The 27524-nt window shown below is 44.8% G+C and overlaps 2 protein-coding genes across 12 annotated transcripts in view; one reads left to right on the forward strand and one right to left on the reverse strand.

The window, feature by feature from the left end:
• The window catches only part of eea1 (early endosome antigen 1), a 122330-nt gene extending 107136 nt beyond the window's left edge, over positions 1 to 15194 (forward strand). For 4 of the 5 annotated variants that reach the window (XM_068058820.1, XM_068058823.1, XM_068058822.1 and 1 more), the window contains 4 exons: positions 4426 to 4664; positions 6701 to 6821; positions 8984 to 9082; positions 13166 to 15194. In XM_068058820.1, the coding sequence (XP_067914921.1) occupies positions 4426 to 4664; positions 6701 to 6821; positions 8984 to 9082; positions 13166 to 13288 (582 nt within the window). In that variant the 3' untranslated portion in view covers positions 13289 to 15194. The remainder of the gene's footprint in view (positions 1 to 4425; positions 4665 to 6700; positions 6822 to 8983; positions 9083 to 13165) is intronic. The other variant, XM_068058821.1, reaches the window with a different exon arrangement.
• Positions 15195 to 17610: 2416 nt separating this feature from the next.
• The window catches only part of plekhg7 (pleckstrin homology domain containing, family G (with RhoGef domain) member 7), a 128961-nt gene continuing 119047 nt past the window's right edge, over positions 17611 to 27524 (reverse strand). For all 7 annotated transcript variants that reach the window (XM_068059693.1, XM_068059690.1, XM_068059689.1 and 4 more), the window contains 5 exons: positions 26924 to 27017; positions 26752 to 26831; positions 25302 to 25455; positions 20788 to 20885; positions 17611 to 17880 (listed from right to left, as the gene is read on the reverse strand). In XM_068059693.1, the coding sequence (XP_067915794.1) occupies positions 17770 to 17880; positions 20788 to 20885; positions 25302 to 25455; positions 26752 to 26831; positions 26924 to 27017 (537 nt within the window). In that variant the 3' untranslated portion in view covers positions 17611 to 17769. The remainder of the gene's footprint in view (positions 17881 to 20787; positions 20886 to 25301; positions 25456 to 26751; positions 26832 to 26923; positions 27018 to 27524) is intronic.

Below are 27524 nucleotides of genomic sequence, written 5' to 3' on the forward strand. Positions count from 1 at the left end.
AAAGGGGAGATTTAGTAGAGGTGATCAAAATCGTATAGTGTTTTGATAAAGTAAATAAGAAATTGTTGCCAGTGGTGGAAGAAGTAAATCTTGCATTTATACAGTGACTTTCACGACTTCACATCCCAAAGCACTTTACAGCCAATGAAGTACTTCTGAAATGTTGTCACTATTGTAATGTAGGAAAGAATGTCAGTTTGCCACCTCCACAAATATATCCATTTCACAGCCAATTTGCATACAGCAGGCTCCCACTAACAGCAGTGTGATGATTCGTGTTTTTGTGATGCTGATTGAAAGGTTTGTAACCAAAGGGTACAGAATTAATGTACAAAGAACAGTACAGCACAGGAACAGGCCATTCAGCCCTCCAAGCCTGCGCCGATCTTGATGCCTGCCTAAACTAAAACCTTCTGCACTTCCGGGGACCGTATCCCTCTATTCCCATCCTATTCATGTATTTGTCAAGATGCCTCTTAAACGTCTCTATAGTACCTTCTTCCACCACCTCCCCCGGCAACATGTTCCAGGCACTCACCACCCTCTGTGTAAATAACTTGCCTCGCACATCCCCTCTAAACTTTGCCCCTCTCACCTTAAACCTATGTCCCCTAGTAACTGACTCTTACACCCTGGGAAAAAGCTTCTGACTATCCACTCTGTCCATGCCGCTTATAACTTTGTAAACCTCTATCATGTCGCCCCTCCACCTCTGTCGTTCCAGTGAAAACAATCCGAGTTTTTCCAACCTCTCCTCATAGCTAATGCCCTCCAGACCAGGCAACATCCTGGTAAACCTCTTCTGTACCCTCTCCAAAGCCTCCACGTCCTTCTGGTAGTGTGGAGACCAGAATTGCACGCAATATTCTAAGTGTGGCCAAACTAAAGTTCTGTACAGCTGCAGCATGACTTGCCTATTTTTATACTCGATGCCCCGACCGATGAAGGCAAGCATGCCGTCTGCCTTCTTGACTACCTTATCCACCTGCGTTGCCACTTTCAGTGACCTGTGGACCTGTACACCCAGATCTCTCTGCCTGTCAGTACTCCGAAGGGTTCTGCCATTTACTGTATACTTCCCACCTGCATTAGACCTTCCAAAATGCATTACCTCACATTTGTCCAGATTAAACTCCATCTGCCATTTCTCTGCCCAAGTCTCCAACCGATCTATATCCTGCTGTATCCTCTGACAATCCTCATCACTGTCCACAACTCCACCAACCTTTGTGTCGTCCGCAAACTTACTAATCAGACCAGCTACATTTTCCTCCAAATCATTTATATATACTACAAACAGCAAAGGTCCCAGCACTGATCCCTGCGGAACACCACTAGTCACATCCCTCCATTCAGAAAAGCACCCTTCCACTGCTACCCTCTGTCTTCTATGACCGAGCCAGTTCTGTATCCATCTTGCCAGCTCCCCTCTGATCCCATGTGACTTCACCTTTTGTATCATCAGTCCATTTGTTTCCAAATGGGAGTAAATCCTGTCCCGAAGAATCCTCTCTAATAATTTCCCTACCACTGACGTAAAGCTCACTGGCCTATAATTTCCTGGATTATCCTTGCTACCCTTCTTAAACAAAGGAACAACATTGGCTATTCTCCAGTCCTCTGGGACCTCACCTGTAGCAAAGATTTCTGTCAAGGCCCCAGCAATTTCCTCCCTTGCCTCCCTCAGTATCCTGGGGTAGATCCCATCAGGCCCTGGGGACTTATCTACCTTAATGCCTTGCAAGACACCCAACACTTCCTCCATTTTGATAATGAGATGACTGAGACTATCTACACTCCCTTCCCTCGGCTCATCATCCACCAAGTCCTTCTCCTTGGTGAATACTGATGCAAAGTACTCATTTAGTACCTCGCCCATTTCCTCTGGCTCCACACATAGATTCCCTTCTCTGTCCTTGAGTGGGCCAACCCTTTCCCTGGTTACCCTCTTGCTCTTTATATATGTATAAAAAGCCTTGGGATTTTCCTTAATCCTGTTTGCCAATGACTTTTCATGACCCCTTTTAGCCCTCCTAACTCCTTGCTTAAGTTCCTTCCTACTGTGTTTATATTCCTCAAGGGATTTGTCTGTTCCTAGCCTTCCAGCCCTTACGAATGCTTCCTTTTTCTTTTTGACTAGGCTCACAATATCCCGCGTTATCCAAGGTTCCTGAAACTTGCCAAACTTATCCTTCTTCCTCACAGGAACATGCTGGTCCTGGATTCTAATCAACTGACGTTTGAAAGACTCAACCATGTCAGATGTTGATTTACCCTCAAACAGCCGCCCCCAATCTAAATTCTTCAGTTCCTGCCTAATATTGTTATAATTAGCCTTCCCCCAATTTAGCACCTTCACCCGAGAACTACTCTTATCCTTATCCACAATAACCTTAAAACTTATGGAATTATGGTCGCTGTTCCCGAAATGCTCCCCTACTGAAACTTTGACCACCTGGCCGGGCTCATTCCCCAATACCAGGTCCAGTACGGCCCCATCCCTTGTTGGACTATCTACGTATTGTTTCAAGAAGCCCTCCTGGATGCTCCTTACAAATTCTGCCCCATCCAAGCCCCTAGCACAAAGTGAGTCCCAGTCAATATAGGGGAAGTTAAAATCACCCACCACTACAACCCTGTTACCTTTACATCTTTCCAAAATCTGTCTACATATCTGCTCCTCTACCTCCCGCTGGCTGTTGGGAGGCCTGTAGTAAACCCCCAACATCGTGACTGCACCCTTCCTATTCCTGAGCTCCACCCATATTGCCTCGTTGCACGATCCCTCCGAGGTGTCCTCCCGCAGTACAGCTGTGATATTCTCCTTAACCAGTAATGCAACTCCCCCACCCCTTTTACATCCCTCTCTATCCCGCCTGAAGCTTCTAAATCCTGGAACATTTAGCTGCCAATCCTGTCCTTCCCTCAACCAAGTCTCTGTAATAGCAACAACATCATAGTTCCAAGTACTAATCCAAGCTCTAAGTTCATCTGCCTTACCTGTTATACTTCTTGCATTGAAACAAATGCACTTCAGACCACCAGTCCCGCTGTGCTCCGCAACATCTCCCTGCCTGCTCTTCCTCTTAGTCTTACTGGCCTTGTTTACTCGTTCCCCCTCATTTATTTCACTAGCTGTCCTACTGCTCTGGTTCCCAACCCCCTGCCACACTAGTTTAAACCTTCCCGAGTGACGCTAGCAAACCTTGCAGCCAGGATATTAGTGCCCTTCCAGTTTAGATGCAACCCGTCCTTCTTGTACAGGTCCCATCTGTCCCTGAAGAGAGCCCAATGGTCCAGATATCTGAAACCCTCCCTTCTACACCAGCTGTTCAGCCACGTGTTTAGCTGCACTATCTTCCTATTTCTAGCCTCACTGGCACGTGGCACAGGGAGTAATCCCGAGATTACAACTCTGGAGGTCCTGTCTTTTAACTTTCTACCTAACTCCCTAAAGAGGGGGAAAAAAATTCCGCAGCTCGTTGTGATCTGGCATGCACTGCCTGAATGGGTGATGGAAGCAGATTCCTAGTAACTTTCAAAAGTGAGTTAGATAAATACTTGAAAAAGAAATGTTTGCAGGGGTATGAGGAAAGGGCAGGGGACTGGGACTGATTGGATAACTCTTTCAAAGAGCCAGCACAGGCACAATGAGCTGGATGGCTGCCTTCTGTGATGTAATATTCTATGATCAGTGGAAGGAGTAAGTCTGAATCCCAGGTCACCACCACAGCTCATCACTCTAAAACTACATTTACTTTACAACCGTGGCTTGGTGCTAGCACTCACCTCTGAGTCAGCAGGTTGTAGATTCAAGTCCCACTCAGACCTGAGCGTATATTTCATGCTGACACTGCAGGGCAATACTGCCAGAGTGCTGCACTCTGAGGTCCCACATTTTTGCTGAAATGTTAAAACTAGGCCCCATCTACCCTCTTAAGGTGAATGTAAAAGATTGCATGGAACTGAAGAGCAGCGAGTTCTCCCAGTGTCCTGGCAAATATTTGCCCTGCAACCCCCCTGAATAAAACAGGTTATCTGGTCATTAGCGATTGCTGTTTTGTGGGATCTTGCTGTGTGCAAATTGGCTGCTGCGCATCCTACTTTACAACAGTGACTATTTCAAATTGGCTGTAAAGCACTTTGGGAGATCCTGAGGCTGTGAAAGGCATTGTGTAAATGCAGTTTATTTCTTCATTTGTGTTGGGACTGGCCTGTTTTTTTGGAATGCAAGTAATCAAGACTATTAAAATAATTTATTAAAGACTTGACCTGCACTGGGGAGCAATGACGTCTTGACCAGCGGTAACTGAATAGTTTTATTCGAGATGGGGAAGGGGGTTGAATGTAGAAAAGTTCTGTTGTATCATGAGTGCGATGAAGTTAACAAGTGTTTGAGCTTCCCTTACCATTGTTTCAATACAGCAGGTTGAGCTGAAGGATAAGGAAGGACAAAACAAGCAGCATGAAGAGGCTGTGATCAAGCTCAACATGCAGATCACAGCGCTGAATGAAAACATGGCCACGCTGAAGAAGGAGTGGCAGGGCAGTCAGCGGCGGGTTAGTGAGCTGGAGAAACAGACGGACGACCTCCGTGGAGAGATCGCTGTGTTGGAAGCCACTGTGCAGCACAACCAGGAGGAGAGGAGAGCTCTCTTGGAAAGGTGCATCTGCGGTTACTCACTGCAACCTCTGTCTTTTCAGCTGGCATCTGAGCTGCATTTCCACAGTGCGTCCTGCCCAAGAACACTGACTTTGTCCCTTTGGTAATTCACAGGAAAACACTTTGAGCCCTCCTGCCAGTTAGAGTCAGTGTCATGAAATAAGACACTGAGCTCCTGGGGGAAATGAAGCATGGCTTAAGTATGTGTTGTGCTGTCAGCCATGGCTGATTGGGTAGTAGTCTTGTCCCTTGAGTCAGAAGGTCTTGGGTTCAAAACCCATTACAGAGACTTGAACACAAAAATCTAGGCTGACACTCCAGTGGAGCATTAAATGAATGCGGCATTTTTGGAGGTGCCGTCTTTTGCCTGAGATGTTAAACTGAGGCAGAACTGGACACAGTGCTGATGGTATGATGTGGCCAGAGCACCATACAGTTCGATCACAACTTCCTCGGACTTGTATTCTGCTGTTTTGTCTCTTTACAGCTGAACATTTCATTGGCTATAATTGATCGCTACTCTGCTTTGATTAGATGTGCCGACCTTTTGAGTCTACTAAGACTCCTGGGTCTTTTTCAACTTCAACTCCATTCATGGAGTACATACAGCACCCATTTTTTCCAATCTATATGAAACACTATGCGTTAATTTTCATCTGCTGTTGTTCAGCCCAATGGAATGTTTTGTTTAACTTATTCTGTAATCTTTGGGCTGCCTCTTATGATTCCACTGCCCTTCCCAGTTGGTATTGTCTGCAAATTTAACCAACTTGCACTGAGATTCTGAATCCAAGCTATTGATGCAAACTGGAAATAGAAGTGTTACCAAAACCGAGCCCTGGGGCATCCCACTCTTACTCTTCTTCCTGTTGACAGAGCCAGTCTAACCAGTGCCCTTTCTTTTCTACCCTTCAACCAATTTCTCATCCATACTCAACTTTTTCCCTGGAATCCCCACAGCTTTCAACTGTGTTGATAACTGCTGATGTCAAACTTTGGGTACGCAGCGTCATAGCATTCACCGCTGTCAACTTGGGTTGTCTCGCCTCCTCAAAGAGACCAAGGGAGGCTGAGCAGGCAGCATCTTCCCTCTCGAAAGCAGCGCTGACTACTGCACAGAAGATCTTGCCCTTAACAATTAATCCCATTATTTTAGGAAGACAACCTTTAGCCCTTACCTCCTTTCCAGGGAAGTGGCTGCCCTTTGCCACTTTTCCTCAACTACATACAGAGATTGGGAACTAAGCTGGTTGGCTGCTGGAGGTTGTCATGGATCCGTGTCTCTGTCTGTCTGTCTCTTTCTCTGTCACCACCCCACCCCTGTCTGTCTGGCTGGCTGTCTGTCTTGGGGGGGCACGAGCAGTATTGAGTGTTGTTTTCTTTAGTCTTGGTGATTGGATGCAGGACTGAATAATATTTTGAATCTGTATGGTGAGGCTTTTTCCGTAGCATCATACAGCACAGAACGAAGCCATTTGGCTCACTTTGCATGTACCGGCATTTTGGCAATGAGTAATTTGCATTACTGATGTGGTGGAAATAAAAGCTTACCCACAGCTTTAGCCCAGAGCTGTAGCAATGAACCATGTATGATGTGGGGTGGGTTCTCCACACACGAGAAATTCTCAATCAGCCCTGTCCTAGTGGCAGGGCTAAGTTGCTTGCAAAGGATGTCAGGATGAATGTTGAGACATGACTGAGCTTTCTACCAAGTGATTGAAGTCCAAAGCTGGAGGCTTCTTCAGCCTTATCGGTATAGGTGGGGACACTGTTTCTTAAAGGGGTGTGGATGGAGGAAATGTTGAAGTTCTAACTCAGTATTTAAAGGGGCACTGTCTCTATTTGTGGATGGAGTATTTTGGCAAGCCATTTTATTTCTGCAAGTAGAAGATCTTTCAGTTCTTTATGTTGCAATGTCTCCAGTAAGACAGACTGAAATTTTCCAGGCACTACTTCATTGGAGCTGATGCATCTTAGATTTGACAACACACTGGGGCACTTTCACACTTGTTTTAAACTGCTGTTCTTGTCAATTAGGTGTCTCGCAAGTGAAGGAGAAATGGAAAAGCTCCAGGGGAAGGTGGTGGACCTGAGGCGGAAGTTGGATGATACGACGGCTGCTATGCAGGAGCTGGGGAGAGAGAATCAAGCACTCCAGGTAACTGGATGCCACTTCAGTGGGTGCAGGAACAGCAGGAGTGAAGAGTCTTATTGGAACAAATTGGTGCCTCTACCTGCTCCTGATACTGACTTTAGACTGTGCAGTCTCCTTGCCTGATGCAGCAGCTCATGGATCGTGGCGTCAGAGCCAGGAGCCTGGAGCCAGCAACATGAGACTCCCTGGTGGAAGGAGTCATGTTCGACTTTGCTTCAGAGCCAGTTAGATCTCAACATCTACTTTATACTAAATGAGTTTAATGTCAGCGCAAAGTGCAAACCACTTCACAGAGAATCTCAGAATTGTTACAGCACAGAAAGGGGCCATTTGGCCCATCATCTGCACCAGCTCTCTAAGTGAGCAATGTTAAACTCCCAACTGACCAGCTTTTCGGTCTCCATTCACCATAATGCTTCTACAATTACCGATTTACTAGATCACTCCCACACCTCCACCTTTGATGTCCTTGTCCCCCTACCCAGTCCAGTCGATCTCCCAGTACGGCTCCCACCATCACTTGCTGACGTTGACGGGCTGCAGGCATGATTGTATCTAGCACACAACTGGCTTAGCCACCTGATTTGGCTGGACCGCATTGAGTGCTATGGGCCTTACTATCCTCTGCCAAACCTGCTCAGTACTGCAGGATCAGCCTGGAGAGGAAAGATAACCATGGCATCCTTTCATTACCTTAAACCCCCCCCTTAGCCTCCTACACCCACAGAATTGTTACAGTGCAGAAGGAGGCCTTTCAGCCCATTGTGTCTACACCTGCCCTCCGAAAGAGCAATTCCTTCAGTTCCATTCTCCCACCTTCTCCCCGTAACTCTGCACATTCATCCTTTTCATATAACAGTCTAATTCCCTTTTGAATACTTCAATTGAACCTGCCTCCACCACACTCTCAGGCAGCGCATTCCAGACCTTAACCACACTCGCTGTGTGAAAATGTTTTTCCTCTTGTCACTTTTGCTTCTCTTACCAAATATTTTAAATCTCTGCCCTCTCATTCTCGATCCTTTCACGAGTGGGAACAGTATCTCTCGACCCTCATGATTTGATACCTCTCCCCTCCAAAAGGTGCAAGGAGCTGTTGGACGACTCTATCACTGAAAGCATCCATTCAGTTGCTTCTCTCGCCTATCAACAAGCCAAACCTTCGCCCCTCCCTCAAATGAGGGGCTAATTCCATTTAACTTGATTCTTGTTTACCACCATTATAATCTGTTGGTTCACACTTTGGGTTTAACCATTGATTTAAATCCTGTGACTGAACTCTACCATCACTTTTAAATAGCAGGAGAGGCAAGCCAATATAAGACACAGTATGTTCATAAATCTCTTTTTTTTTTAAAAAACGCATGTTTCTCCACTCAAACTACTTTTAAGGTGTAGTCACTGTTGTGGGAAATGTGACAGCCAGTTAGCCCATAGCAAGGTCCCTCAAACTAATGAGAGAATGACCAGATAATCAGTTTGTGTGATATTGATTGAGGGTTTAGTATTGGTCCAGACACCAGGGAAACTGTCTGGCTCCTCTCTTAATAGTGACTTGGGATCTTTTACTTCAACCGGAGAGAAAAGACAAAGCCTCAGTTTAACATTTCATCCAAAAGACAGCACCTCCAGTGGTGTGCTGAGGAAGTGCTACATTGCTGGATTGTCAGCATAGATTATTTGGAGTGGGACTTGAACCCACAACCTTCCAAATCCAAGGGGAATGTTACCAACTGAGCCACACAAGTCACTTGAAAAATTCCAAGGTACTAATTCAGTCGAGCACTGGTAAGCTTCCTGTGGTTTGTGCAGTGGGGACTGACCTGGTTGTTGTAGGATGAGGAGGAAGTGAGGGCTGGCTTGCTTGCAGGTGCTGTGTGCAGACAGTGGGACAGTCCCAGCTCCCAGTGAGACACCTAACTCCAGACTCCACTCTGGCCAGCCAATCTATAGCAGCACTGCGACTGTCCACAGTAGGATATTCTCAGCCATCAAAATAATGATGTTTGCTGATCTAAACGAGGTTTAAAGCACATTGCTGTGGGAAATGTTAACTGAGGGGGAATGTGCTTCATTACCCATTGTAGTGTACAGGCTTGAACAGTGAGCAGTATCTACATTTCCATGAAGAAAACAAAATGATGGTTTCCTTTTTGCTTTGCTAGATTAAACACACACAAGCGCTAAATAGGAAGTGGACTGAAGATACTGATGTGATGAATTGTATGTCCTGTGGAAAGGGATTTTCAGTCACTGTAAGAAAGGTATGTACTTGCTGTTTCAATTCCTTAAACCTGTAGCAGCTAGGGTTTGTTGCTATGAGTTCCATATCCTTTAATAGCCTTACCCAACAAAAAATTCATCAATCCCAGTTTTGAAATTTTCAATTGACAGCCCCCAGTCTCAACAGCTTTTTGGGGGAAGAGAGTTCCAGATTTTCGGGACCCATTGTGTGAAGAAGTGCTTCCTGACATCACCCCTAAACAACCTAGCTTTAATGTTCAGGTTCTGATTCCTTGTTCTGGACTCCCCCATCAGAGGAAATAGTTACTGTCTATCTACCCTATTAACTCCTTCTAATCATCTCCAAACACCTCAGTTAGATCACCCTTAATTTTCTATACTCGAGGGAATGCAAGCCGAGTCTATGCAGCCTGTCCTCATTTAACCCTTTAAGTCCCAGGACCTGAACCCTGGGGCAGGTTCAGCACTGTCCACAGCCCCCTTTCAGTGACCCATTGTACATGGTGGCTCCATCATGTGCAGATTCTGGACATTGGCAACCAATTCAAGGCTGAGTTCATCTGCCTTTTGGTAGAGTTTCCTCCACCGAGGGTCTCACTCCCCTCCTGTAGGGGCTCACCCACCTGCTACCATTGATCTTTGCTGGAGGGGGGCTGGGCTACTTAACATCCCTCGGCACACAGAGTTGACCAATCATGAGCAGTAGTCTGCTGTCGTTACAGTAACTGGTTTAACACCTCACCTGATAGTCCCTTTACTTAATATGACTGAGATAGGGATTGCTAAATGAAGCAAGACCAACGTCCAGGTCATTCACCTTTTACGATCCTGGTAGTCACATGATATGATAATGAAGTTGTTGACTAATCACAACAACAATCTCCATCAATTAATCTACAACAGACACAGACATGAGGTGAGGAAAACCCCCCTGTGAGGGAGAGCTTTGGCAACTGTGGGTTCAAAGTCAGCTGCTACTCAAACATGCTACTCTAATCAAATGTCATGTCTCAAATGACTCAAAGACTGCATCCCAAAATATATCCTATTTTTAATGTCATATTTTCAGCAAATGTAGTTTTCCTGCTTTCTGGTTCCAAACAGTTAACAAGCTTCAGTTGGGGCATTAGAAGTCACTGCCCCAGCTAATGGGGATCCATTTGATGGGTCCTCATGGCTTGTTTGTCCACAACTTTGTGCACATCTTTTGTTATGTGAATAAGAAAACAAAGGAGGACAGATGAAATATGGTAGGCTTCGTGTTGGACCCACTGGATTTCAAAATGGAACATCACACCTTGTCCTGCATCTTAAAAAATAAAAACCTTACATTTATATAGCACCTTTCACAACCTCAGGGCATCTCCGAGTGCATTACAGCCAAGTACTTTACAAGCATAGGCACTGTTGTAATGTAGGAAACACAGCAGGTGATGAGAGTCTCCCACAAACAACAATGTGATAAAGACCGGATAATCTTCTTTTAGGTGTTAGTTGAGGGGTGAACATTGGCCAGGACACCATGGAGCACTCCCCTTCAAAATAGTGCCAAGAGATTAGTTACGAGGTTGTCCAACATACAGCCCGCGGGCCAGACACCGGCCCTCCAAAGGTATCCATCCGGCCTGCGGATGTAAACTGTCGAAATGTCAGGCACCTTGGCGGATAGTTGTAGGTTTGTTAGGATCCTGTTGTCACACGACATGGCTGCGCCCAGTGTAGAGGCTGCGTTCACAGCCTGCCTCTATTCACATATATGGTGTGTGCAGGAGTGGGGGGCAGGGAGAGGGATGGGCGGGGTGGGAGCGGAGAGAAAGAGACACAGACTGGGGTTGGCGGGGGGAAGAGAACATACGAACTTACATACGAATTAGGAGCAGGAGTTGGTCACTCGGCCCTTCAAGTATGCTCCACCATTCAACGTGATCATGGCTGATCTGATTGTAACCTCAGCTTCACATTCCTGCCCACCCCCGATAACCTTTCACAAATCTATCTACCTCTGCCTTAAAAATATTCAAAGACTACTTCTGCCACCTTTTGAGGAAGAGAGTTCCAAAGACTCATGACCCTCAGTGAGAAAAGTTTCTCCTGACCCCTAGTTCTAGATTCTCCCACAAAAGGAAACATCCTTTCCATATCCACCCTGTCAAGACCCCTCAGGATCTTATATGTTTCAATCAAGTCGCCTCTTACTCTTCTAAACTCCAATGGATACAAGCCTAGCCTGCCCAACCTTTCCTCATAAGACAACCCACCCTTTCCAGGTATTAGTCTAGTAAACCTTCTCTGAACTGCTTCCAACGCACTTACATCCTTCCTTAAATAAGGAGACCAATAACGTACACAGTACTCCAGATGTGTTCTCACCAATGCCCTGTAGAGCTGGAGCATAACCTCCCTCCTTTTGTATTCAATTCCCCTTGCAATAAACGATAACATTCTATTAGCTTTCCTAATTATTTACTGTATCTGCATACTAACCTTTTGTGATTCATGCACTAGGACACCCAGATCCCTCTGCATCTCAGAGCTCTGCAATTTCTCACCATTGAGATAGTAAGCTTTTTTTATTCTTCCTGCCAGACAGAGAGGGGTGCAGGAAGAGAGAGAGACACAGATGTTTGGGGGGTGGAGATGGTAGTGGAAAGAGAGAGACAGACAGATATTCACTTAGAGAGGGGGGAGAGAAGGTGGTCAAGATCACTCCTGACAGATGGACATCTATCCAGAATACTCCTCATCGCTACATTAAATGTGTGGGCAGAGATTGAGTACTTACGCAAGCAAAAACAATGCCAGGTATGTCGCTAAATCAGTATTCAACATAGTGAGGAGAAAGTAAGTCAATAAATTAATCTTCTCATTTAAAGCTCGATCACAAAAATGCACATTTGTTGTTTTGATTACTAGTAAGATTTTTTAATGCCTTTATCTTTCTAAAATTTTCTGAGGCCCCCTATGTAGGATAAAAATTGTAATGTGGTCCCCCACGCGAAAAGGTTGGACACCCCTGATTTACATCCACCTGAGAGGACGGACGGCCTCAGTTTAACAGCGCATCCAAAAGCCGACACCTGTGTCAGTGCAGCACTCCCGCAGTACTGCAGTGGAGTGTCAGCTTAGAATTACGTGCTCAAATCTATGGAATTAGACTTGAATTCATGCCTTCCAGGTCGAGGTGACAGTGCTACCCACTGAACCACAGCTCACGCCTGATCCTTGTTTTCGCAAACATGTTGCTTTATTTGTGTTTTTTTTTTCACAAAAGCAGTTCTGTTCTCGGGAAATGAGCATTGGAATACCAGTCAGCAAGAACTTGAAGTTCTTGTAATGAGCAACCTAACTAGTAAATATATATATAAAATAGGTTGATGGTCAGCACAGACTCGGTGGGCCGAAGGGCCTGTTTCAGTGCTGTATCTCTAAATAAATATATATATTTAACAAACCTTGGTGTCATCAGCAAATTTGTAGATCGTGCTCCCGACACCTACATCCAGATCATTAATAAAAAGAGTAGATTTAGATTTTTTTATTTAGATTTAGAGATACAGCACTGAAACAGGCCCTTTGGCCCACCGAGTCTGTGCCGACCATTAACCACCCATTTATACTAATCCTACACTAATCCCATATTCCTACTACATCCTCACCTGTCCCTATATTCCCCTACAATCTACCTATACTAGGGGCAATTTATAATGGCCAATTTACCTATCAACCTGCAAGTCTTTTGGCTGTGGGAGGAAACCGGAGCACCCGGAGGAAACCCACGCAGACACAGGGAGAACTTGCAAACTCTACACAGGCAGTACCCAGAATTGAACCCGGGTCGCTGGAGCTGTGAGGCTGCGGTGCTAACCACTGCGCCACTGTGCTGTTCCAACACCGATTCCTGCGGGGCACCAGTTGTGTCCAAACCAGTCTCCAAACAGTTCCAAATCCATCGAGAACTACTTTCTGCCAGCCAGTTCTCAATCCAGCTCAATATATTACCATTACTACCAGAGGCTTCTTCATCCTATAAACCTCATATATTGAAAATCTCGATATTATTTACTTGTAAGTTCAGTTAACGCTCCAATTCTTGCTCTTTGCAGCATCACTGTAGAAACTGTGGGAACATTTTCTGTGCCGACTGTTCTGCGAGGAATGCCTTAACTCCCTCCTCGAAGAAGCCCGTTCGAGTCTGCAACATATGTTTTGATGAACTGCAGGGATGAGTTGTCCTCCCCTTTGCCTGGGACCGGGAACCTATAACTATTCTTCTTGTACTCACACACTCATTTTATAAGACGACTATATGTTGAAAGTGTAATAAATTCTGGCCACAGTAGTTTGTTGCCGTCAGTTGGGGTCTATTGATGTGTTCAACGGTTCACTACTAAGTTCTGCACCAGCAGAGGTTCTTTATTCAGCTTCATACCATAGAAACGGAAGTTTCTGGAATCAATGAAATTAGGTATCAGAGAAGGGGATTCCTGGCCTGTTATAAAACCCGTCCACTTTTAACCACCTGATTTCAATGGGAATGGAAATTGGGCAGGTTTTATAATGGGCAGTTGATCTCCACCAGAAGGTGAATGTTCCCTTCCTCAAGTCCAACGCCGTTGATTCCTATACTGAACTGAAGAGCGCCAACAGACTAAACCATAAAAAGAACTGTTGGGATTCTTCACTCCACCGAGAGATAACTGAGACAGAACCATCTCAGATGCTAGGGCTGTCTGGTAGAGTCTTGTAAAGTTTTGAATGAAGCACTTCGGTTCTGTATTCCATATATTGCTATCAGGTTTCTTTGGAAACTAACAATGCTGAGACACCTTCATCAGCTTTCACTATACAGGAGGAAGAGCAAGACTTTAATTGATGGTATTCAGCAAATATTCTTTCTCTGAACTATTGGTTTTCCATAGTTAGTTTTCCTCCTCCTTTTCATCATTTGTTTTTTCCTTTCATTATCTTGTACAACACTGTACTGCACAGTGTTCACTAGAATTCGTCCTTCACAACTGTCGGAGTAACTGCACCCCCATCCCGCAGGATTACAGCAGCTTGGAAACTCTTTTGTACAGATCTGTCTCGTGTGTTACTCGGCTGGGTGGGGCTGTCCTTCTGGTGTCTCCAAGCTGACTCAACAGAGCCAGAAGCTGTGTGCTGCTTTCTCCTGCTCACCAATCCCAGTGCTGAGAGTTTCACATTGGCTACTGCACAGTGGGTTAGAATATGTGCAGGAGCGACCTAGCCCTGAATCTCCCTCCTCCCATCCTTGCTGCAACTCTCCACCTCTTCACAGCACTGCCGAGATTGGAAGCCCAGTGTGATGACTTGTACGTGTTGATCGGCCTCTTGCTTTATGGTACAGAACGCTGCCTGAGATCCAGCACGTGCTCTGGGCTTCTCTCTTCTAGTTATTGTCACTTTACTGAGAGCTGCACAGGAGGGATGCTGAAATTTAAGATCATGGCCAAATGCTGCCTGTTTTATATTTTCCTGTATATATTAACTGGCCTGCATACACTAATTAATCCAATTATTTCTTTTACTAACCAGTATATCCATCCCCCCCCCTCACTCCCCAATGCAGACTAGACTGACAATGTGAGGGGGCCATTTCACTAGGACCTGATCAGTATGTGTGGCCAAAATAAACCTGTGCTAAATTCACATGACCCTTCCACATGGATAGTGCATGTGACAGGGTCATGAGTCGGATTGCTGTACACAGTCCCAATGCTGCAGCCACTCACTGCTTCAGTTAGCTGATTCCTCCAATATAAACTTCTACTGCTAATGGTGGGTGTGAGCTTGATAGGTATGTTGTGTCAATCACACTGACATTTGATGGTGAAAAGCAAGGAGCTGATATTCTCAGTTCTGATGGTGCCTGCATGAAACGTCAGTAACAGAAACTAGTTGCTTTCATGCTTGTTTAAAAATAAATGATGTGAATAATAGACAATTATGTACAAAAATTGTATTAACTTCCGTATTATCATGTGAACCCGTGTATAGATATTCAAAGATTTAATTCTCGATATTGAATGAAGATTATGTATCTGTTTATAGCAAAAACGTTAATTTGAACAATGATGCAACCTCCACAATTAAATTTATTGTTTAGTAAAACAGCATTCCTAGTCACCTTTTTTTTCATTCAAAAGATGTAAAATCCTTTCCGAAAGATATTTTTATCACTCAGCTTGTTATGGTGATAAGCATGTATCATGTTACACATGTTTTAGGGTGTGTGCTGTACAACATTTCAACTCGACAGAAACTTTTCTTCAAAAACTTTCGCATTGTATTAGTGAAGCAATATAGAATAATTCATGGTAGATAATGTGGCTTTAGGAATAGGATAAGCACCTGAAGGGAAAAAATGCAGGGCTATAGGGAAAGGGTGGGAGAGTGGAACTAGCTAAATTGCTCTTGCAAAGAGCCAGGAGAAGAGACAATGGGCTGAATGGCCTCCTTCCGTACTATACCTATGTACAATGATCCTAATCAATCTTCCAGTTCTCCAATGCATCAACGCCCACACAAAGCTAACTTGTGATATTGTTAGATGCTACTGTGCCCTGGCTGCAGCATTCTATGCAACAAAACTGTTAAATGCATTAGAAGTTACTTAAAGTTGTCAACCAATGCCAACATTTTATTTCCTTCAGCGGTTGCATATTGGTAAATCAACCTTTCAAAATAAGCATTCATTAAGGCTTCTTCAGCACCTCCCAAACCCATGACTTCCAGTGCCTGGAACGACCAGGGCAGCAGATGTATGGGAACACTGCCACCTACAAGTTCCCCTCCAGCTATACATCATCTGACTTGGAACTATATTGCTGTTCCTTCACTGTTGCTGGGTCAAAATCCTGGAACTCCCTTCCTAACAGCACTGTGGCTGTACCTACCCCACATGGACTGCAATGGGTCAAGTAGGCAGCTCACCACCACCTTCTCAAGGGCAATTAGGGATGGGCAATAAATGCTGGCCTTGCCAGTGATGTCCACATTCTGAAAATTATTAATAAAATAAAGGGTTCGGATCAGTTCCAAGTTTAGTAAGTAAGTGTGTTGGAACTTTATTAAAATCTCTCATGCATTGATGATCCTTTTACTCTAGTTTAACTTATTAAAGCTTCTCTGTGCAAACAGAAATGGGCTTAAGACATAAATGCAAAGTGATTCAGCTTTTATAGTTTATGATTGGCAGGGAGAGAGGAGGACTTTGAATACAGAGCTGAGGGGAAGGTATTTGCGTGTGGCATTTATTTAGATTGGGATGTGGGTGAAACTGGAAAGGCCATGTTTATTGCCCATCCCTTTGTCTTGATGAGATATTGGAGGCTTTCTTGAGTAGCAATTGTTGAGTTGTTATTTGCTTAATGTACAGTTTATTTTAAGTAGTTGGCAGTTAGAGTCAACCCATATAGTGTGGGACTGGAGTGAGTGTGCAAGTTGACTGGGTACAGGTGGCAGGTTCCCTTCCCTGAAGGGCATTCGTAAATCAGTTGGGTTTCTACCAGCATCTGGCAGCTTCTGTGGTCAGTTTTTTTTCTGGTGCAAGCCCACAATTCACCAGATTTATTGAATTAATTTTCAGAATTAGCTAATGAGATCTGAGATGCTAGACCAGTTCCAGAACCTTTACGTTACTATACTTGACCACACTTGATGAACAAGACTCTGGTATATCATGACTTAAGAGATACTCTTTCTGATCACTGGGATAAGGAAGGGGTCATTCAAAATACTTAAGATGGTGTCTGGAAAAGTAGGTCATATCTTACAAATTTGCTAGAGTTTTTGCTGAAGTTACTACACTAGTGGATGAGAGTAATCGTGTTGATATTGACTGCCAAAACTTTTAAGAAAACCTTTAATGTGCCTCGCAGTGGGTTACTTCACATGATGGAATCTTGTATCGGGAGCATTTGTTGCACTGGATTAGGAATTGGCTCCAATTCTGCAGCTAAGAAGTTGTAATTGGTTGTAGATTAGCCTAGAGGCAGTTTACTAGTGGCGTTCCCCAAGGATTGTTGTTGTGCCCATCGCTCTTCACTGTTTTCATTGATGGCCTGTGGTGTTGGAGGTATGGTCAGCAAGTTTGCAGATGATACAATTTGTGCCAGTGTAGAGGAGTACAATCTGCAAAAAGATTGAGGTGCACTAGGGGAATGGATCAAACCACAGCAAATAGCATTTAATCTAAACAAATGCAGCATGATGCACATAGGCAGGGCCAACACAAAATACAGAATTAGGAGCAATACTGAAAGCGGTTAAGAGGGAAGGATCTAGGTGATACTGTGCATAGACCAATGAAGGTTCACAACCAATGCAGAGGAGCTTTAGCCAGAGCAAACAGGGTATTGGGTTGGTTTAATACAACCCGTCAGTACAAGTCCGATGTCACCATTCTGTCCACAGCCTCACTGACTTACAAGCAGCCATAGTTTAACATTTTCTGCAGAAGAATGCAATTTAGTTTTGTATTAATGTGTCAATATCTTTGCTGAGTATTAAAACAAATACATGCTGCTTTGTTACAATACTTGGTTTAATTAGGAACCAGAACACTCTTTAAATCAAATACAAGAGGTAGATTTCTTCAAAATGCACTGGCCAGACTGAGGCAAATGAGTTTTTTTTGCTGGCCCACTTAGACTGTGAACAGGGCTTTTCACAGCTGTTATCGGAGTTAAATTTCAGATGATTCATTCACCAACAATCTTCGAAGGGAGGGTCGTGGTGGGTCTAGAATGTTCTTATAGGCAGTCGCTGCTGTCTCGATGTGTGACATCCAGGTTTTCTGGAAAAAAGAAGCTAATTCACTTTTAACTGTGTTCCTTCACATTTACTGGTTGATTCTATGAACAGGACATGAATGTTAGAAAGCCATGTTCTTTTGGAAAGCTGAATGAATCTAATTTTGTACTGCAGTATTGTGATGAGAAAACACTGGACAACGTTTAGAAAGAACTCTGAACCAAGATTCTTTTGTTAAGACCTAGAGTTGACTAACAATTGAGATCAACTATGCATCATATAATTGTTGTCTACTTTGATTTTTTAAAATTTTATTCATTGCCAGTGGTAGGAAGACTGACAGCCACCAATCAGCTTCTGGTGCTCCTTATAACAAACCACGAGGTGTGTGTGTGGTGGTCCCCTTCAGAGAGGGGGAACCCCTTGGCTCAGAGTCGCTCTGTTCAGCACAGCTCACATTAGGAGCTCCATTCATGTCCATCTCCATAGCCACAAGCATAATCCAATCTTTTAGCAGCAATTCGGCAGGCTTCAGTTTATTGATGCCTCAGCTCCACATGTACACTGGCGGCACCCAGCTCTACCTCATCACTGCCTCGCTGAACCCCTCCAATGTCTGTCTGTCATCAGACTGCTTATCTGATGTCCAGTACTGGATGAGCCACCGTTTTCCCCAATTATACATTGGGAAGACTGAATCTAATATCTTTAGCCCCACCACAAACTCTGTTCCCTAGCCACCAACTCCATTCCTCTCCCTGGCCATTATTTGAGGCTGAACTAGACTGTTCTCAACCTCGCCATCTTGCTTGATCCTGATGCTTCCACCCACATATCCTCTCCATCACTAAGACTGCATACTTCCACCTCCGTAATATCGTTCATCTCCACCCTGCCTCAGCTCATCTACTGTCGAAACCCTCATCCATGACTTTGTTATCTCTAGCCTAGACTATTCTAACACACTCCTGGCAGTGCACCCCCGCTTCCTCCACTCTCCATAAACTTGAGCTCATCCAATCTCTGCTGCTTGTAGCCTAACTCACACCAAGTCCCATTCACCCGTCAACCCTGTGCTCACTGACCTACATTGGCTCTGGTCTGACCTTGATTTTAAAATTCTCATCCTCATCTAATCCCTCCATGCTTTACCCCTCCCTATCTCTGTAATCCCCTCCAGCCCCACACCCCTCCAAGAACTCTGTGTTCTTCCAATTCTGGCCTCTTATGAATTCCCGATTTCCCTCGCCCAACCATTGGTGACTTAGCTTCAGCTGTCTTAGGTCTGCAGTTTTGACAGTAATCTTGTTTCTGTTTACAGAATTTTCAGCTCTTGGGGACATCGCAGTTTGGGAATACACTTGCTCTTGGAGCAGGCTTTAACTGAGCCATAGAATTAGCCACCCGCTTTCAGGTTTCCTGACCAATCGGAGGGAGGATGGCATGATGTGCTGGATCAGTCGAAGGATTTCTAGTTAAATGAATCCCAGCAGGGGTTAGAAAGGCTCAACTGGACATGGATTCCTGAGGCTGCAGCAATCCCAGGAATGGAGACCTGGGAATGCTGTCCCCATGGGGTCTCACTCTTACCTGGAGCTCGCGCTGAGGGATCTGAGGGGCTGCAGTGAGGTAATCCTTCCCAAGGACAGGAAGAAGAGACAACCACCCAACTAAGCGGGTGTGGATGGAAGTGGCCGAGGAAGCCAGCAGCAGAAGTGTGGCCCCTCCAACCTGGAGACAGTGCACCAAAAGGATTCAGGACCTCAGGAGGGAATGAGAGGTGAGTGACAGAACACTTTGAGGTGCCAAACCCCACACTCCGACTTTCCCAGCATTCTCCTGCACAACACTCCTCAGGAACAACACACCCTGCAGCTCCATTCATTCCTCTCTCTGCAGACACATCACATCCCCATCTGAACAGCCAACACTCACTCACCCTCAGCCTATTATCCTCTTGCACCAATGCCTCACAGCCAACCTCCACAGTGTCCTTCCCTCCTCACCACACAAGCCATTGCTAACACACATAACACTCTGCTTTCTCTCCTTGTTGGAGACAGCATGCAACCTCACGGAGAGGCAGAGACCTGGGGGGGGAGGGTGGTCGGCACCTTGATGGCCATTGGCAATATGTGCCCACCTGGCCCACTGGGAAGGAGGTCGTTCCAGGAGGCTGCAGGTGTCAGCAAAAACCTGCCAGGAATGTCTGAGCCTCCTCAGGCACTGGTGCTCCCACATGTAGAGAGAGCTGATCTGACCACAGACCCTCTGTTTGGGACCTGGCCTCCTTCCAGCTGGATCTGTGTGTCCATCCTCTCTGTCCTGTTGAGTGACATGTGGCTGAGAAGAAGGCGGATGGTGGTGCTGCTCCTCTTGGTCCTCATCAGAGATGCAAGGTGGAGTTGCATAAGCAGGGGGGCAGCAGGGAAGTGCAGCTGAAGGTGAGTGAAGTGCTAGACAGATGAAGTGACTTCCAAGAAGTTGGCAATCACCTGTCAAGCAGTGAAATCACTCACTGAGTAGTAGTGTTGTGAGCAGCAGCCTCTCAACTGGCCCTGGCTTATTCAGTTTCACCGATCAAAGGCATCCCAGCCTGTCAGTTTCACTGAAGAAACACTCCCCGCTGAGCACTCGCCTCAGTGACCCTGGCAAGTTCCACACAGCTTGTTAAATAGGTGCACTGGCTGTTAAAACCAGAATGCTTGGTTAAAACAGCAGCTAATGACCTATATGCAGATGACAATTACTTACCCAACAGCTCCAAGGGGGCTTCCTGCTTGCCTGCAAACCCACCTGGGTAAAACCCGGAATGGGGTGGACTTATGTCAACCCAACATCACTTTTAGGAGATTTAACGCCGCACATAGACCCAAACCGGCCTCCCTTGGCAGTTAAGACTTCCCCCCCTATAAGTCAGTGTTCACATCTTGTTCATACGTAGATTTACCTTAGCAGCCTCTGAATGTGCTTGAAGTGTGAAGATTCCTATACATTGCTGATATCTATTTTGATGTATTACTAAAAAAGCATCGCGTAGTCCACTGCCTGCAAGAGAAGATGTATTGTAGGTCTACTGAATTTAATAAGTGAAACAAAACAATGTAAAGGACCAAATGACATTGGATCTACAACGACCCCTGGACAGATGAGAGATGATTTTGGTAGACTTGCCGATCTCCCATGTTAAGAAAAGCAAAATACTGTGGATGCTGGAAATCTGAAATAAAAACAAAGTGCTGGAAATACTCAGCAGAAAGGTCACTGACCTGAAACGTTAACTCTGTTTCTCTCTCCACAGATGCTGCCAGACCTGCTGAGTATTTCCAGCACTTTCTGTTTCGATCTCCCATGGTGTTGCTCATCAGTAATTTGGGATACAGTTGGGGTGGCGATGTGTTTATCTGATCAGCCCTTTTAAACCCATTGTTCCCTGGTAGGAAATGCTCTGAATAGGCATGTTGTCAGGTCAATATTGGGAGATGTGTGTCTCTAGGTTGGCAACATTCTTGGCTCCCTCCCTCTGAGATTGGGAGGGTTATCCAGGTTAGCAAGAAATTATTAACTTTACTGTTACTTTTCCTTTTTTTTAATAGACAGCTATAATTTGTTCCATGAATGATATTTGAGGTGAATAATTCCATACATGACACTATCAGGTTTGGTAGAGTGGGTGGTAGGGATTATCAGTTAGTAGTCAAGGAAAGATCCTGAAGGATAAAACTGGGAACTATGTATTCTGGTTACTTGAATGTTTGTCCCCTCGTTGAAGGCTGATTCTTTAGCTCAATGTTATCCAGTAGTTAACACTGGTAGACCACCTACTCACAGATGAGGCTATGGCAACACTGTTTGAATCACATGTGCTAATTTTAGTAGAAAACACCTTACACACACACACAATACGTGTATTTCATACATGTATATTTACTGAACATCTCCCACCATTCAGTAACCAAGGAGGTAAAGAAAGCAATCACAATGATCAATAAACACACACTCTCATTTTCCTCTCAGCATTTTAACCAATAAACACACAAAAAGGTTAAAGTTCACTTGCATATGCCAAGCAAATGACTATTGAGACCACATGCTCAACGACGGTGTCTGTTGCTCACTAATTGGAAATGCAATAAGATACCACGTAATTGCCCGTGCCACGTGATAGCGAAGCGAGGAACAGGGAGAGAGAGGAGTTGAACACGTGGCTGCAGGGATGGTGCAGGAGGGAGGGTTTTGGTTTCCTGGATAATTGGGGCTCTTTCTGGGGTAGGTGGGACCTCTACAAACAGGATGGTCTTCACCTGAACCAGAGGAGTACCAATATCCTGGGGGGGAGATCTGCTAGTGCTCTTCGGGGGGGTTTAAACTAATTCAGCAGGGGAATGGGAACCTAAATTGTAGTTCCAGTGTACAGGATGTTGAGAGTAGTGAGGTCAGGGATAAGGTTACAAGGACGCAAGAGGGCACTGGCAAGCAAGAACTTGGTTTAAAGTGTGTCTACTTCAACGCCAGGAGCATCCGGAATAAGGTGGGTGAGCTTGCAGCATGGGTTGGTACCTGGGATCTCGATGTAGTGACCATTTCGGAGACATGGGTAGAGCAGGGGCAGGAATGGATGTTGCAGGTTCCGGGATTTAGATGTTTCAGTAAGAACAGAGAAGATGGTAAAAGAGGGGGGGGTGTGGCATTGTTAATCAAGGAGAGTATTACAGCGACAGAAAGGACGTTTGAGGACTCGTCTACTGAGGTAGTATGGGCAGAGGTTAGAAACAGGAGAGGAGAGGTCACCCTGTTGGGAGTTTTCTATAGACCTCCGAATAGTTCCAGAGATGTAGAGGAAAGGATAGCGAAGATGATTCTCAACAGGGGCGAGAGTAACAGGGTAGTTGTTATGGGGGACTTTAACTTTCCAAATATTGACTGGAAATACTATAGTTCGAGTACTTTAGATGGGTCAGTTTTTGTCCAGTGTGTGCAGGAGGGTTTTCTGACACAGTATGTAGACAGGCCAACCAGGGGCGATGCCACATTGGATTTGGTACTGGGTAATGAACCCGGCCAGGTGTTAGATTTAGATGTAGGTGAGCACTTTGGTGATAGTGATCACAATTCGGTTAGGTTTACCTTAGCGATGGGCAGGGACAGGTATATACTGCAGGGTGAAAATTATAGCTGGGGGAAAGGAAATTATGATGCGATTAGGCAAGATTTAGGATGCGTAGGATGGGGAAGGAAACTGCAGGGGATGGGAACAATCGAAATGTGGAGCTTATTCAAGGAGCAGCTACTGCGTGTCCTTGATAAGTATGTACCTGTGAGGCAGGGAGGAAGTTGTCGAGCGAGGGAGCCGTGGTTTACGAAAGAAGTTGAAGCGCTTGTCAAGAGAAAGAAGGTGGTTTATGTTAGGATGAGACGTGAAGGCTCAGTTAGGGCGCTTCAGAGTTACAAGCTAGCCAGGAAGGATCTAAAGGGAGAGCTAAGAAGAGCAAGGAGAGGACACGAGAAGTCATTGGCGGATAGGATCAGGGAAAACCCTAAGGCTTTCTATAGGTATATCAGGAATAAAAGAATGACTAGAGTTAGATTAGGGCCAATCAAGGATAGTAGTGGGAAGTTGTGTGTGGAATCAGAGGAGATAGGGGAAGCGTTAAATGAATATTTTTCGTCAGTATTTACAGTAGAGAAAGAAAATGTTGTCGAGGAGAATACTGAGATACAGACTACTAGGCTAGATGGGATTGAGGTTCACAAGGAGGAGGTGTTAGCAATTTTGGAAAGTGTGAAAATAGATAAGTCCCCTGGGCCAGATGGGATTTATCCTAGGATTCTCTGGGAAGCCAGGGAGGAGATTGCAGAGCCTTTGACCTTGATCTTTATGTCGTCATTGTCGACAGGAATAGTGCCGGAAGACTGGAGGATAGCAAATGTTGTCCCCTTGTTCAAGAAGGGGAGTAGAGACAGCCCTGGTAATTATAGACCTGTGAGCCTTACTTCGGTTGTGGGTAAAATGTTGGAAAAGGTTATCAGAGATAGGATTTATAATCATCTTGAAAAGAATAAGTTCATTAGAGATAGTCAGCACGGTTTTGTGAAGGGTAGGTCGTGCCTCACAAACCTTATTGAGTTTTTTGAGAAGGTGACCAAACAGGTGGATGAGGGTAAAGCCGTGGATGTGGTGTATATGGATTTCAGTAAGGCGTTTGATAAGGTTCCCCACGGTAGGCTATTGCAGAAAATACGGAAGTATGGGGTTGAAGGTGATTTAGAGCTTTGGATCAGAAATTGGCTAGCTGAAAGAAGACAGAGGGTGGTGGTTGATGGCAAATGTTCATCCTGGAGTTTAGTTACTAGTGATGTACCGCAAGGATCTGTTTTGGGGCCACTGCTGTTTGTCATTTTTATAAATGACCTGGAAGAGGGTGTAGAAGGGTGGGTTAGTAAATTTGCGGATGACACTAAGGTCGGTGGAGTTGTGGATAGTGCCGAAGGATGTTGTAGGGTACAGAGGGACATAGATAGGCTGCAGAGCTGGGCTGAGAGATGGCAAATGGAGTTTAATGCGGAAAAGTGTGAGGTGATTCACTTTGGAAGGAGTAACAGGAATGCAGAGTACTGGGCTAATGGGAAGATTCTTGGTAGTGTAGATGAACAGAGAGATCTTGGTGTCCAGGTACATAAATCCCTGAAAGTTGCCACCCAGGTTAATAGGGCTGTTAAGAAGGCATATGGTGTGTTAGCTTTTATTAGTAGAGGGATCGAGTTTCGGAGCCACGAGGTCATGCTGCAGCTGTACAAAACTCTGGTGAGACCGCACCTGGAGTATTGCGTGCAGTTCTGGTCACCGCATTATAGGAAGGATGTGGAAGCTTTGGAAAGGGTGCAGAGGAGATTTACTCGGATGTTGCCTGGTATGGAGGGAAGGTCTTACGAGGAAAGGCTGAGGGACTTGAGGTTGTTTTCGTTGGAGAGAAGGAGGAGGAGAGGTGACTTAATAGAGACATATAAGATAATCAGAGGGTTAGATAGGGTGGATAGTGAGAGTCTTTTTCCTCGGATGGTGATGGCAAACACAAGGGGACATAGCTTTAAGTTGAGGGGTGATAGATATAGGACAGATGTTAGAGGTAGTTTCTTTACTCAGTGAGTAGTAGGGGCGTGGAACGCCCTGCCTGCAACAGTAGTAGATTCGCCAACTTTAAGGGCATTTAAGTGGTCATTGGATAGACATATGGATGAAAATGGAATAGGGTAGGTCAGATGGTTTCACAGGTCGGCGCAACATCGAGGGCCGAAGGGCCTGTACTGCGCTGTAATGTTCTAATGTTCTAATACATCTGGAGTCTCAACTAGCCGCATGTGACTGGTGGTTAAGTTATTGCACAACACCGATCTAGTACAATCACACTGATACAGTATTGCAAAGTCTTTGCCCATATAGATATTAAAATAGAAAAAACATACCGGCTGAATGGAATGGATCAATGTTCTTCAGTACTAATCTGTCCAGAGGAACTGGCTGATCGAGTATAGAACACACAGTTCCGTCTCTGCCCATCCCATGTAATTCAGAATTGGGTGACGGACTTCTGAGCCCAGTATCTAATGCTCCTGATTTCTGCAGTGTACAAAGTTACCATTGATCAGCCACAAGATACTTGTGTAAAACAGAACCTATTTTATCCCCTCCCTCCTATTCTGTAAGTCATGTTCTCTTCCCATTTCCCCCACATCCTTCCCATAGGAAGCAGGCAGACATTCCAGATATTTCTGTCAATATCATTCTGAATTGGGGGATAATTCAGTTATGTGGAGAAACTGGAGAAGTTGTTCTTGGAACAGAAAGGTTAAGAAGGGATTTGATCGCGGTGTTCAAAATTATGAACAGTTTAGATTGAGTAAATAAGGAGGAACTGTTGCCAGTGGCAGAAGGGTCAGTAACCCAAGGACACGGATTCAAAGTTGATTAGCTAAAGAACCAGAGGCAACAGGAGGAAAGATATTTTATACACATTGAGTTGTTGTGATCGGGTAGGCACTGCCTGAAAGGCTGGTGGAAGTAGATTCATTAGTAACATTTAAAAGAGAATTGGATAAATATTTGAAGCAAAAAAGTTTACAGGGCTATGTGAAAAAGGCAGGAAGGTGGGATTAATTGGATAATTCTTTCAAAGAACTGGCTCAGACATGGACTGGTTGGGCCGCGTGGCCTATTTCCTTGTTGTAGTTTCTATATATTTCTATATAAGCAAGTTTCAATTCAAGAGAAATATTAGTGCTTCAATATACTTACATTTTGTTAAATGCATACTGAATTGGGATGGTGTACTAAAAGATTAGGTCACTGTGTGCTGAGCCGATTTAAAGGTAATGTAATGGGAAGGCGGGGAGGAGGGGAGGGTCTCAAAGGCATCCTGGATCACTGGTCCCCCTTAATTGGCTTTTAAATTATCTAAACAAATTACCTGCCCTTTGCGGCGGGTAGCTGTTCTGCCCCTGCACTCACCTCCAGCAAATTGGCTTGGGGGCGGGAAGCTGCTAGCAAACCAGCACTCCAGCCGGCTGTGCGTTGTTACACAATCCCAATCTGCATTCTCTCTCCATATTGGGGTGTAAGTCACTACCACTGCAGGTTTCCTCACCTCATGTCCGGGTCTGTTGTAGACTAATTGATAGAGATTGATTGCAATGATGATACAACAATGAAGTTGTTGACTATGTGACTACCAGGGTGGTTGAAGGCAAACTAGATGGGATCTTTTTTTTTACAAGTGATTCTATGTTCCTATGGATGGCCAGTGGCCAGAGCTGTTCCTCTGAGTTATTTCTGGATTGCCATCATAGTCTATTTAGTAATTCCAGGAACTCGTAACCTGTCACTGAAGGTTTCATTTATATAGAAATAATTTATTACCTTTTTAGCATTTTTAATCTTTGTGATTAAAAGTAAATCGTCAAAAAGGAACAAATGTACATCCAGGAATTTTGTAGTCCCTGTAAAAAAAAATGTTAAATTGGAAACATTTTAGTTTCAAGTATTTGATATGAATGTAATTACATATCCAATCTGGAAATGTAACACTTACCTGCGAGACTTAATCTTCCTTCAAATAAAAGCTGTCTGTTAGCAGGCGACAGGAGACTATCTGCCATGTTGTTTTTGAGCAGATGTCGAAGACTCTGGTGAGGATTGGGAAATACAAGGAAAATCACAAAATCAGACCATTACTTAGACCTTCCATAAAACTGAAAGATTTTACTCTGAGGACACTGATTATAATTGGGGTTAATACAAATACACACTTGCCACAATCTTCACACTCTCATTGCAGCAAGTGGTTAAGGTCTGGAATGCGCTGCCTGAGAGTGTGGTGGAGACAGGTTCAATTGAAACATTCAAAAGGGAATTGGACTGTTATCTGAAAAGGAAGACTGTGTAGGATTATGGGGAAAAGGCAGAGGAATGGCACTAGCCATTGCCGAATTGCTCATTCGGAGAGCCGGTGCAGACACGATGGGCTGAATGGCCTCCTTCTATGCTGTAACAATTCTGTGTCCAGCTCATTAACCCTGCTGCCAGTTTCAGCTCAAACTCCTGTGGCGAACAAAGCCTCCGCCATTTTGTTTGTCTGGATGAGGTGATGTCAGAGTGGACAGGAAGTTCCGCCCCAAGCACTTCCTGTACAA

Source organism: Heterodontus francisci, chromosome 27 (genome assembly GCF_036365525.1).
Source record: "Heterodontus francisci isolate sHetFra1 chromosome 27, sHetFra1.hap1, whole genome shotgun sequence".
Lineage (NCBI taxonomy): Eukaryota > Metazoa > Chordata > Chondrichthyes > Heterodontiformes > Heterodontidae > Heterodontus > Heterodontus francisci.